The 13,460-nt window shown below is 43.2% G+C and overlaps 1 protein-coding gene across 1 annotated transcript in view; it reads right to left on the reverse strand.

Moving 5' to 3' along the window:
* Nucleotides 1-13,460, reverse strand: part of epg5 (ectopic P-granules autophagy protein 5 homolog (C. elegans)) — a gene marked incomplete at its 5' end in the record, with an annotated part of 131,151 nt that overhangs the window by 36,915 nt on the left and 80,776 nt on the right. The window contains 2 exons of the mRNA XM_084323116.1: nucleotides 1,184-1,378; nucleotides 7,774-7,930. Of these exons, the coding sequence (XP_084179242.1) occupies nucleotides 1,184-1,378; nucleotides 7,774-7,930 (352 nt within the window). The remainder of the gene's footprint in view (nucleotides 1-1,183; nucleotides 1,379-7,773; nucleotides 7,931-13,460) is intronic.

The following is a 13,460-nucleotide window of genomic DNA, read 5'->3' on the forward strand; positions in this document are numbered from 1 at the left end:
AGTTTAGCCTCCATGTCGGCCTGCCTCTGCATTAGCTTCTTGATTAAAACCGTTGCCGCATCAAGCACATTTTAATTTTCTCCGATTCTCCCCTCCGCTTCACAGAGTCTGTTGTTCATTTTGTTCATCTCATTTTTAATTTCCCGAAATTGACGCTCATTGTCTCTTCTTAACTCTTTGAGCTCCTTGTAGATGTTCATCAGCGTGGCCTCTCGCTCAGAGTCATCGTCACCATCTTTTTCTCCCGTTGTATTGCCATTCTGTCGTCTTTTTCAGTTGTAATCGTGTTCGCCCTACATCTTGTGATAGCCCCTTCTTTCATCCCTATTAAATATGTACCCTGGTGTTGTCAATAAATGTTTTCCGGGGCTATATCATTTTGCTGTCGGGGAGCTCGTGAGTTAGGCTGCCATGTTCTTCCACGGTCAAACCGGAAGTCTTCTTTTATCCTTTTTAACGGTATAGAGGAGTGAAATACTTAGTTTCTCTGCTCCACTGCTTAGCAGCAACTTCGACATGAGGGACACAGAAGCACTAAGAACAGTGGAACTTTAGATGTGTCTAATTCATTATTCAATAGAAGAGCTCCACAAGTGATAAGACCTTTATATTTGAAACCTTTAGCTGGACTGTTAATTTTTTTTTAAACTGGATAAAAAACAAGACATATTGTCACGTTTTCACAATTATAAATATGATCAGCCTAAAAAAGCGAACTAATTGTACTGTATTCAATCTAAACATTGATAAAACACTGTGCCCATGCCTAATAGTACCCATTATATTATACATAGCAAAAAGAAAAGAAAATGAAGCACAAGAGCCTGGAGTTGGACCCTAGAACCCACAAGACACCTGGGATGCCCTCCAACTGACTCTGAAGCTGAAGGTTCTTCCTTTTTTCTTTTGCTGCATTTCAAAGTATGACCTCCTACCACTATGTACCAACTTGTAACTGTCTGATATTGTTTATTCTTATTTATTGTGCCGTATTAAATTGCTGATAAACTGTGTCTTGTTTTGTAAGCTTGTCGTTGCTGTAAATGAGGGTAACCTCAGTGTCTTATGAGTTGAAATGATGATTTGAAATGAAATGGAATGGGGTTGCGCACATCCCTGATATCCTGCTAAGGTTCTCAGTGTTGTGTGAAAAGTGTGTGAGTGTTATGTGTGTGTTCCTAACCTTAGTGAGCAGCATGAAGATGACATCACCGCCGTCGGAGTGCAGCGACGTCACCACGTCCTGGTAGAGGGAGACGAGCTGGTCGGGCGCCGCGTTGGGGGTGAAGAAGGGCGAGATGAGGGGACACAGCAGCCTCTGTCCCAGGATGGAGCGCAGGACGGGACCGCACTCTGCCGGGGTCCCCTGGATAAACACCTACACATGCACACACCCACCCACACACACAATACTGGAGGTTTTATGGCTAACCCCTCTTAGTCAATCCATCAGTTGGTTTGATCTCAGTCGACCAAGAATTTGTTAGTTGATGAGTCGTATAAATGTTGCCCCCCCCCCATCATTGATTTCCAAACCTGCTCTACAGACAAACAATGTTTGTCATAAAAGACAAAAATACAAAGACTTACATTTTTATTGAACATTTATAGACAAACATCACAACATATACAATAACATCAACAACATTATTAAACAGACATAAATAAGAAAAAATGTAATACCCAAAAGACGAAAAATTTAAAATACTGACTTAAGCAAATATTCACATACATAAATAATGAAGTGGAAAAAACATAAAACAATTGTCATATATTAAACAAAATAAAATTTGAAAACATTAAGTGTGTGACATGGGTTCAGAGACCCTCTTTGAACCTCTTTCCTCCTTTACCCTTCGCCCTCTTGTGATGTATTTGGTTCTTCCTCTGTGATGTCGTTTTCGTTCCCCTTGTAATCCTCCCACTTTCCCCATCTTTCTCCAAATTTCTCTTCCTGTAACCTCAGCATGTGTGTTATCCTCTCCATATCCTGTATCTCTTCCACTATTCCTACCCATTGTGCTATTGTCGGTGGGTCTTCTTTGTACCACAGTCTTGTTATTGCTTTTCTGGCCGCTATCAACATTATCTTTATTAAATATTTGTCCCCCCCTTGTATTCCCTTGTGTGTCAGGTCTCCTAAGTAAAGCACCAGTCCTGTTTGTGGTAACCCGTATCCTAATATTCTGATCATTGCCTCCCCTATCTCCTCCCAATACCCCTTCAGCTTCTGACATCCCCAGAATATGTGCGTGTGATTTGCCCCCTCCTTCCCACACATCCTCCAGCATGCTCTTTGTGTTGGTGCATATTTTCCCTTCAGCTCTGGGGTTATAAAGAATCTGATTATGTTTTTCCATCCAAACTCTTTCCATATCCTCGATCCTGTGGTTGAATGTTGCACCTCGCATATGTTCCGCCATTCCTTCCCCGTTATTCCTATCACTAGTTCTCTCTCCCATTTCTCCCTTATATAATCGGTCGTGTGTCCCTTGCTGGTCATTATAGCCCGGTACAGTGCTGATATTACCCTTCCTTTCCCTCCTTCGTATGCCCTTACTATCATCCTAATTATTCCATTCTGTTCTTCCTTGTCCCCTCTTATTTCTTTATTATAGTAATCTCTAATCTGTAGATATCTGAAGTGGTCCTTGTTTTCTAGTCCAAATTTCTCCTTTAGTTTTTGTAGTGTTTGCATTTCCCCCTTCTCTATCATTTTGCATATCGCTGTTCATATCGCTGCTTCTCTAATTTGTGTGTTTTTACTACTCTGTTCCATATGGTCAAGGTGCATTTGGTGATAGGATCTAACAGTCCCTCTTTTTCTTTGAACAGTTCCCCATCTCCCACCAGAGCTTGTACCTTGTATCCCTCCCCTTCTTTTTCAATGTCTTTCCATCTTGCCTCATATTTGTCGTTACACCAGCACGTCACTGCTCTCAGTTGCGCTGCATAATAATAATCTTGTAGGCTGGGTACTGCCATCCCTCCCTCTTCCTTTGGTAGTTGTAGTGTTTTATATCTGACCCGTGGTCTTCTCCCCGCCCATATGAACCTCGATATCAGTCTGTCCCACTCCCTGAATTGATTCTGTGGTATTTGTATCGGTAGTGACTGGAACAGGTACAGTAACCTTGATAGTATGTTCATTTTAATGACCTCTATTCTTGAATTGAAGTCCAAGGGCATTACTGTCCATCTCTCTAAGTCTCTCTTGATGTTCTGATTTATCTGTGTATAGTTCGCCTCAAACAGTTTCCCCACCCCTCTCGTGATGTTCACCCCTAAGTATTTAATCTTGTCCATGTCCCATCTTATCCCGTACTGTTCCCTAATTTCCGTCGTTGGGGTATAGTTCCATGCTAAAGTCTGTGTCTTTGTCACGTTTAGTTTGTATCCTGAGTAGTGGCCATATTCCTTCAGTAGATCCATCAGTGCCGGGAAGCTCTTGTCTGGTTGTCTCATGTATACTATCACGTCGTCCGCAAATAGGCCTAATTTATATTCCGTTCCCTTTATCCTTACTCCCTTGATGTCCTCGGTCTGTCTGATCAGTTGCGCCAGTGGTTCTATGAAAACGGCGAAGAGCGTTGGTGAGAGACAACATCCCTGTCTGGTAGCCCTCTCTAATCTGATTCTATCCGTCAGGCTGCCATTCACCTTAACCCTCGCTGTCGGTTCTTGATATAGCGCCTTGATCATCTTCATCGCCCTCCCGTTCAGTCCGAACCTCATCAATGTTTTATATAAAAATGTCCAGCTCACACTGTCGAATGCTTTTTCTGCATCTAGGCTAATCAGTACCGCGCTACCACCTTGTTTTTGTATCTCCTCTACTATGTGTAATGTCTTTCTCACGTTGTCCTGTGTCTGTCTCCCTTTAATAAATCCAGTTTGATCTTCATCTATAATGTCTGGCATAAACGTCTCTAATCTCTTTGATATTATCGATGTATACATCTTGTAATCCACGTTGAGTATGGACACAGGTCTGAAACTACTACATAATTCTCTATCCTTCCCTTCCTTCGGTATCATGGCGATTATGGCTTCCTTCCACGAGGGGGGCATTTTGCCCTCTTCCATCGTGTGTCTGAACGCCGCCCCTAACATGGGTGCTAATTCCGTTCTAAATGTCTTGTAGAATTCCGATGGGAATCCGTCGCTCCCCGGAGATTTGTTGTTTTTAGCTCTACTAATTGCCTCTTCCAGTTCTCGTTCCGTAATTATTTTATTTAATTCTTCATTCTGTTCTTTCCCTATCGATGGTAACTCTAGCTTCTCCAGATATGCTTCTATTTCCTCTTCTCCCGCTGCTTTTGGCTGTGTGTATAGTTTCTCATAGTATTCTCTAAATGTCCTCTCTATTTCAGCTGGGTCTCTCAATATTTCATTAGTCTTTGTATCCCTTATTGTGTGTATCGTGTTCAACTTCTGTTGCGTCCTAATTCTCCTAGCCAACAGTCTGGTCGCTTTTGGTCCCCCTTCATAGTACGTTTGTTTCATGAACCTCGCTTTCTTTTCTATTTCCGTCAATAATTCCCTATTTATCCTGGCCTTTACTTCTTTGATTTCTCCGAGCGTTTCCTGTTCTTTTGATATCTGGTGTCTCCCCTCTAGCTTCTTCAGCTTCCCTATCAGATTGTGATATGTCTCCGTTCTGGCCTTCTTCAGCATTGCTGTCTTCTCCATCAATTTCCCCCTTATCACCACCTTCAGTGTGTCCCATAGAATGTTCGGATCTACCGCCCGTTGTAATTTTCTTCCTTATACCTGGCTATCTCCTCCTTGATCTGACTCACCACCCCCTTATTATTTAATATTCCTACATTTAGTCTCCAGATCGTGTTCCTCCGTCTCCCTTCTAGATCTACTGTCAGATATATGGCACTGTGATCCGATATGTCCGCTACTCCTATTCTGCTCTCCCGTACCCTGTAACTGTCCCCCGTCGTCATCAAAAAGTAGTCTATTCTCGCATTTCACGTGCGGGTGTGAGTAATGTGTGTATTCCCTGTCCATGGCGTGCATCCCCCTCCAAACATCTGTAATTCCCATTTCCGTCATCTGAATATTCATATATCTACTGATTGGTGCCCGTCCTTTTCTAGTACTCGTGGTGTCTAGGTCGTGATTCAGTACTACATTAAAATCTCCCGCACATATCAATATCCCTTCTAGTTCCATCACTATCATATCAAAAATGGTCTCATATAAATCCCTCTCACTCTCTGGGGGTGCATAAACATTCACTAACGTAATCATTTGACCCTCCATTTTTCCCTTCACCAGAACAAACCTTCCCTCCTTGTCTCTTACTTCCTTGATCAATTCAAATTTGACTGTGTTTTTGATTAACGTGATTACTCCTCTCCTCAGGTTCCGTTTAAAGGAACTATAGTATGCATTTTCATATCCAAATCTCTTCAGTTTCTCATGATCCTGTGCTACCAAATGTGTCTCCTGCAGAAAAATCACTTCCATCTAACTTTTTTTACATTTCAACATCACTTTGCCCCTCTTTATCGTATTATTCATTCCATTAACGTTTAACGACATCATTTTTATACCTTTAACCATTGTCATCTTTCTTCTTCTTTCGTCTGTCAGTCCCCCCCATGTCACATTCATTCCCCCCTCCGGTTGTAGCCTCCGCTCTCTTCACCGAATACATATAATGATTAACATAAATAAAAAACATAAACTTTACATAAAATGCTCCCAAGGCGTTCGGGGGGTCCCTGTGTCCCCTGCTGGTGGGTGAGGAGTAATTGCTCTCCTAGTGAGAGGCCTCCTCCTGACGGCTTGGGGGTTTGAAACCTTTACCCCCAACCGCTCGTCATATTTGTCCAGCCTTCTTACTGTTTTTATTGCTGTCGAGCTCCTGGTCAAAAGCGCTCTGTCCTTCATTCTGATCAAAGACCCCCATTTCCTAGGTCCCTCTCAATGTGGCTCATATGTTCCAATGTCCCTCCTTCCTCCCAAACCTGTGTGTGGTGTCTTCTGTGTACCCCTTCTTACTTTCTTTTCCTCCCCTCTATTTTCTATGTGATGTCCATTTATCCCCTTAATCCCTTCCAACTGTGTTACTCGCAGCGTGTGTCTATGTATTTGTTTCCATATGTTCTGTGTTCCGTCTATCATACCTAATTATATTTCCATTTATTTCCTCCATCAGCATGTGTATTATGTGTCCATGTATACGTTATGTTCGTTCCTATATCCTGCCTCTACCTGGGAATGTGTGTTTATGTATATGTTATTTCAGTTTCTATATTTTGTCTCTATTTGGATAGTTTTTTCAATCTCTTGTGCGTGTACTCATCCGTTCGTCTCCTCCCGCCTCCTCTCCCCTCCTTCTCCGTCTCTGGCCTCCTCGTCCGTCTCCGCCTTCGGTCTGTCACGTCTCACCTCGGCCTTCTCCTCTCTCCTCCCTCCTCTCCCGGGTTTCGATCTCCTACTCTGGTCCATCTGCGTGCTTTCTCCAATCTCTGCTGCAGGCTCAGCGTCTGGCCCTCCTGTCCCCTTCCTTCTCCGTCCTCCGCCATCTGCATCCCCCGTCGCCTCATCTCCTCCGCCGCCTCCCGCGCCGTCGCGTACGTCACCGTCCCTTCCTTCCAGTGAATCCTTAGCGAGGTCATGGGTGATTGGAATTTCATTCCGTTTTCTTTCAGAATTCTCTTCAGTCCCGCGTAGGACCTGCGTGTTATTGCTACCGCTGTCGAGTAATCGTGATCAAACGACAGTCTTTTCCCTTCGATTTCTATCTTCTTGGTCCACGCGGTTCTGAGTATCAATTCCTTAATCTCAAATCTCAGAAAGTTAATAATCACCGCCCTCGGAGGTCTGTCCGGTTTCGGTCTCGGAGCCAACGCCCTGTGGGCCCTCTGTATCTCCATTTTTTCCAGTCCCGTCTCCTCCAGTTGTTCCTTGATAAGCTTTTCCACATATTGGATCACCGATTCCCCTTCGACTCCTTCTTTCAATCCCCATATTCTGATGTTATTTCTCCGTGACCTCCCCTCCATGTCCGATATCTTTGTCTCCATCTGTTCTTGTTTTTGAATCGCACACGTTAACACCTCGTGTATCTCTGTGTTCCATTCCTCCGTTTGCGCCGTTCTAGTCTGTAACTCTGTTACGTTTCTGTCCTGTTCCGCCATCTTCTCATCCACCCTTTTGAGTTCTGTATTCATTTCACCTCTGAAGTCCTCCTGTTCCTTCCTCAATTCCTCCCGTAACTTCCCAATATCGTTCCTTATCGTGTCCGTGTTCAGTTTTATCGTCGCTGTTATGGTCTCCAATATCCCGGCCTGCATGACCACGGCCCATCCTGGCATTCCCGTGTCTGCCTCAGCGGGACCTCCCCCTTCTTCCGCCTGTCCCTTCTCGGCTTCGCTTCGGGGGCTCTGTTTCTTCAAATTCTCCTCTTCTCGTGTGTTCTCCATTTCTCTTTCCTTCACAATCGTTGTCTCTTCCTTACTTCTCGTGTGCATCTTTTATTTTTAATCACTTTTCGGGTCTCTATTTATCCGTTTTTTCGCTCATTTGACCAGGAGCTCCACCGCACGTCTGCTCTCACACCGGAAGTCCTCAACATGATGACATTCTTACTAATCAAAGATACACATAGGATGAAATAAGATCTACACTGTGTGTTGATGTGCTGTGTGTGTTGATACCTGTCCCAGTATCTCCACACAGGAGGACAGGTACTGGTGTGTGTGTGTGTGGGTGTGCGTGTGTGTATGTGTGTGTGTGTGTTGTGCCCACCTGTCCCAGTATCTCCACACAGGAGCACAGGTACTGCCGTGTGGGTGGGTGTCGCAGGGTGTCTTCGCACACAAAGGACACCACCTGGTAGAAGGCAGACACACCTACATGCTGCACCGCAGGGCTCTTCTGGGCCTTGTACTTATTCACCAGAGCCCTGCAAACACAGACAAACAACAAACAACAATTATTCTATGTACTTTCTTAAAATGTAAGCATAGAAACATGTCCACCGAAGACAAAACATGTGTCATTTTCTTTTGTAAGTAGTTGTACATAGATTCATTGTAAATGTAATATCCTCGAGTGACTTTGTGAATGTGTGTGTGTAGAATTATCCAATGTTGTTACCAAACGTTTTGCAAAGGATTACTTGCCGTCTGGTGCCATCTAGTGGGCATTAGCTGGAACGGCATTGGAACGTGCATCTGCGCATGCACTAAGACTAGGGATGTCCAATATTATCGGCTGATATTGGCATTAAAATGTAATATGGGATATTATCTGTATCGGTTTTTAAAAAAAATATATATATATATTCTTTTTTATGTTGTATTTTATTTTTTTTATTATTTTTTAAACAAACATATAAACAAACATGACAACACACGATAAGATATACAAGCATTAATTAACAGTGCATATCCAATGAAATCACCATTTACCGTGTAGTTAAATGTCTTATACAGGATATACCCCTAATACCTGTTATCTAGTACCCTAAAATGGCATGTGCCTTCGCACAAAGAAGCGATCGCCACGCAACAACAAGCATTGCATAAAATATGAGGAGATCGAAAAAGTAGTTCAATTTGTGTTGAATTATGCAGAAGATCATGCTGTTCACCTCCCTGGACGCCAGGCACACCAAAAGAACTTTACCGGTCAGCTGTTACCATCTTTCGTCACGAAGGCATCTGTGTGGCGTTTATATACCAAGGCAATGCCAGTTGTTAGGTGTAAGCAAATCTTTGTCAAAGAAATAGGTCAAATAGGTCTTTGTCAAATAAAAACAAAGCTTGAAAATGAATGACATTGTGCTAACATGTGTTCTTATTAATCTTTCAGACCAGCGAGCAGTGGGCCTGTCCACATTTAAGTCCCTCTGGAGGCAATTACTGAGTCATATCACAGCAATCAAACCAATGTCTGATCTTTGCTGGGTGTGTCAGAAGAACAATTATCTGGTTAGTGAACATCACAGTGTTATGAACTTTGAACTGCAACTTCTGTATGAAAAGTGTTATACAAATAGTTTATTATTATTAATATTAATCATCATTTACTTAACTTTTTTTTCTTCAGATTTTCAGAAGTGCCAATCTGCCAGAGGCTGAGAAGTCTGCAAAGCTGAAGCAGCAGGAACAACATCTGGAGCATGTAAAATCCGAGCGGGCTGCCTACAACGCCATGCTTAAAGCCGCCAAGGAGATCGGTGATGGTCTTTCTCTGGGTGGTCATGTGCCACCGGCAAGCAAGCCCATGACAATGCATTACGGTTTCGACTACGCTCAAAAGGTGACTACATACCAAGCCCTCTTTCACAACCATCATGTTATAATTGTTATAACTACTGCATTGCTCCCTTTTTTTTCTTTCTAAAATCCTTATTCATTTATTGCAGGTGCACTACCCATCAGACCCCCTTCAGCCAGGGCCCATGTACTTCTTGGCTCCACGCAAGTGCAGCATATTCGGTGTTTGCTGTGAGGCGATTCCACGGCAAGTCAACTATTTGGTGGATGAGGGGATGGAGTCCAGCAAAGGTAGCAACGCCGTCATAAGCTACCTGCACCACTTCTTCAAAGACCATGGTCTTGGGGAGACAGATGTTGACCTTCACTGTGACAACTGCAGTGGCCAAAACAAGAACAAGTACATGTTGTGGTACTTAGCGTGGCGAGCGCTACATGGTCTTCACCATCGTGTCAATCTCCACCTGCTGATTGTAGGCCACACAAAGTTTTCCCCAGACTGTTTCTTTGGGCTTCTCAAGCAGCGTTTCAGAAAGACCAAGGTGAACACTCTTGATGAGATTGCAGCAGTCGTAAGGGACAGCTCAGTGGCTGGAGTCAACATACCACAGCTAGTGGGAAAGGAAGATGGCACTGTAATCGTGGAGTCCTACAACTGGCAGGAACATCTGGGGCCTTACTTCAAGCCACTGCCACAGATCAAGCAGTACCAGCACTTTAGGTGGGTGTGGTCACTGTGTGTTGTGTATTTACTGTAATTAATAATTCACACTTTAGTGCAAAGAATGTCATTGGCAAATGATACAAATGCATTGATATTGTTATGTGCCCTGTACTAACGTTTCACTTTATTATTGCAGCTTTGATTCCAAGGAACCTGGTGTGGTTGTGGCAAAGATGTCTATTGGTGGCGCTGAAACCAGATTCCAGCTGCTCCGTGACGTCCGTGTCCTGCCGCCTATAGATGGACTTCCTGTGCTGCCACCACCGGGACTGGACTCTGCAAGACAACACTATCTGTTCCACAAGATCAGAGAGTTCTGTGATGAGGAAGCCCAGGACATAACATGCCCAGCACCACCAGCCAAAATATCCAGCAGCGGTTCAAAAAGACCACGGTGATCATCTGGAGAGGCCATCAGAACATTGAACATTGACTTTAGCATGTCTATTTTTATCTCGTGTTATTTTAAATGCTAATAAAATCTTGAAACTTGATTTGTCTCTTGTTTATTATCAGGGTCCCTTTCACTACCACACTACAGAAGGTTAACCCTTTCACTACCACACTACAGAAGGTTAACCTTTCACTACAACACCACAGAAGGTTAACCCTTTCACTATGACACTACAGAAGGTTAACCTTTCACTACCACACTACAGAAGGTTAACCCTTTCACTACCACACTACAGAAGGTTAACCTTTCACTACCACACTACAGAAGGCTAACCCTTTCACTACCACACTACAGAAGGTTAACCTTTCACTACCACACACCACACTACAGAAGGTTAACCCTTTCACTACCACACTACAGAAGGTTAACCTTTCACTACCACACTACAGAAGGTTAACCTTTCACTACCACACTACAGAAGGTTAACCCTTTCACTACCACACTACAGAAGGTTAACCTTTCACTACCACACTACAGAAGGTTAACCCTTTCACTACCACACTACAGAAGGTTAACCTTTCACTACCACACTACAGAAGGTTAACCTTTCACTACCACACTACAGAAGGTTAACCCTTTCACTACCACACTACTGAAGGTTAACCTTTCACTACCACACTACAGAAGGTTAACCTTTCACTACCACACTAATTTTTTAATAAACTATCATGACTTTTCCTTTTTCCTCTAGGTGTTGTGTTTGCAGTCACCAGACTCATTGTAATAACAAAGAGCCTCAGACTGGAAAGCTGCCAGGTGTTAATTGCCCTAGAGAGAGGGGGGCCATGGATTACAATGAATTCTGGGTAGTGTTGTAGTTGTTTCACTATTGTCACCGAATAGCCTGCTCGTCTCTTGAAGGCTATTATCTCTGAATACGTTTTGTGATATCACCATGAATCATAGGAAGTAGCTTGCAAAGTATCCCACCAAAATGTTCAAGTGATGGCTTATTTTGAAGGTATGAATCTGTACTTTCATAATATGTAAAAAAAAAAGAAAAAATGAAGATCCATCAACATGACCCTGAAGTCCATACCTGGGCACATATGCTCTAGCTCGTACCCCCCCCTCCCGGACCCCCATTAGATAATACATCCATTATAACTTGTTCCTACCAGACACTACCTTTATATGCTAGCTTTTATTCTCTCCACCACTTCTAACCACATTGTCATTTTGGATTCATTGAGACCCAAAATTCTTGCTGTAGATATTTCTTGATAAATCACATCGAGATATGCAAGAATCCAGACCTTCCGGCACATTTTTTCCGGTTGAAACCATCGTGATGCTATCAGCCTATGTGGAGTTACTATATTTTCTTCTAAATTTCTCCAGGATACTGATGCTTGGGGATCAAACCATGTTGTCAGTGGTCTTAAAGTGTACGCCTTAAAATAGTGGTAGAAATCTGGAAATGCCATACCACCGTCTGCTCCGTTTCTCTGTGCGGTGGATCTTTTTATACGTGGTGGTTTGTTATTCCAAATAAATTTGTATGTGGAGGAATTCTTTCCAGTAACCCTCTGGAGGGGGTAACGGTAGCATTGAGCTGAAGAAGTTGATTCTAGGTAGGACGTCCATCTTAACTATTGATACCCGTGCCTGTACTGAGTTTGAGTTTTGACCACCTGTCAAGGTCGTATTTGATTTTGTTTTGGATTTTTATGTAATTGTGCTTCACCGTTTGGCTTATGGTAGGGAATATTTCAACTCCCAAACATCTAAAGTGTTTTACCATCGGTATCTCTCCTGGGAGGGTTATATTTCTTTTTGCAGGGGCGTTAAGTGGGAGGAAGGCCGACTTCGGCCAATTTATCCTAAATCCCGATAAATCTCCAAAGTCCTCAATCAGCTTGAGAAGATGAGGCAATGCGGTGTTGGGGTTTTGCATGAACAGTATTACGTCGTCCGCATATAAACTAATTTTATGTTGTGTGCCCTTGATTACGATTGGTTCTATGGATTGGGATTGGATTGGAAAGGGTTTGACTTGAGCAGCCTGTGTAATTAGTCCAATCACTCAGAGTCAAATCAGGCTCTCTTCACCCTATTGGGTTTGACTTGAGCAGCCTGTGTAATTAGTCCAATCACTCAGAGTCAAGGCCTGTGTTAAATACAGTTGCCTGTTGCTCACATTTCTCTAAACCTGAGCTGACTACACTGTGATCTTGCTGAGTAATGTAAGTTAGTAGTCAATCCATTGTATATTTTGGTAATTGTTTGTTCTCAATCAATCAGGCTCTCTTCACCCTATTGGGTTTGACTTGAGCAGCCTGTGTAATTAGTCCAATCACTCAGAGTCAAATCAGGCTCTCTTCACCCTATTGGGTTTGACTTGAGCAGCCTGTGTAATTAGTCCAATCACTCAGAGTCAAGGCCTGTGTTAAATACAGTTGCCTGTTGCTCACATTTCTCTAAACCTGAGCTGACTACACTGTGATCTTGCTGAGTAATGTAAGTTAGTAGTCAATCCATTGTATATTTTGGTAATTGTTTGTTCTCAATCAATCAGGCTCTCTTCACCCTATTGGGTTTGATTTGAGCAGCCTGTGTAATTAGTCCAATCACTCAGAGACCAGCCCCTTACAGGTGTGGGACAATATTCATTAGGGATTTAAGTGTAGTCTATCCAAGCGCCAGCAGAGCGCCGGCGACCGACTAAGACAGACAAAGACTTGGAGTTGACTTGGAGTTTTCCTGCTGGAGTTTTCCGAGGAGGCAACCGAGTGCATATCTACTGCCCCTCACCTGCCCTCCTCTAGCAGGCCACTCTTTTGTACCTGCTTTTTCTGGTCTTGCCTTGTTAGCTTGTCAACTAACTCGACCCACTGGTTTTAGCTCCTTAGCTAAACCTTCAATCGGCTTCATACACATAGCCTTTAGCAGTTGATCCATAGTACTTCGTATTTTTATTTGTTCCTGCTCTACCTGGTGTAAGCATGGCTCTGTGTTCTGTCTGTCCCTCTCTCCTAGAAAGGTTAACTCGGTTAGAGAGTCGTGTCCTTGAACTTGAGTCAGGAAAACAGTC

Source organism: Notolepis coatsorum, assembly GCF_963971535.1.
Source record: "Notolepis coatsorum genome assembly, chromosome: 10".
Lineage (NCBI taxonomy): Eukaryota > Metazoa > Chordata > Actinopteri > Aulopiformes > Paralepididae > Notolepis > Notolepis coatsorum.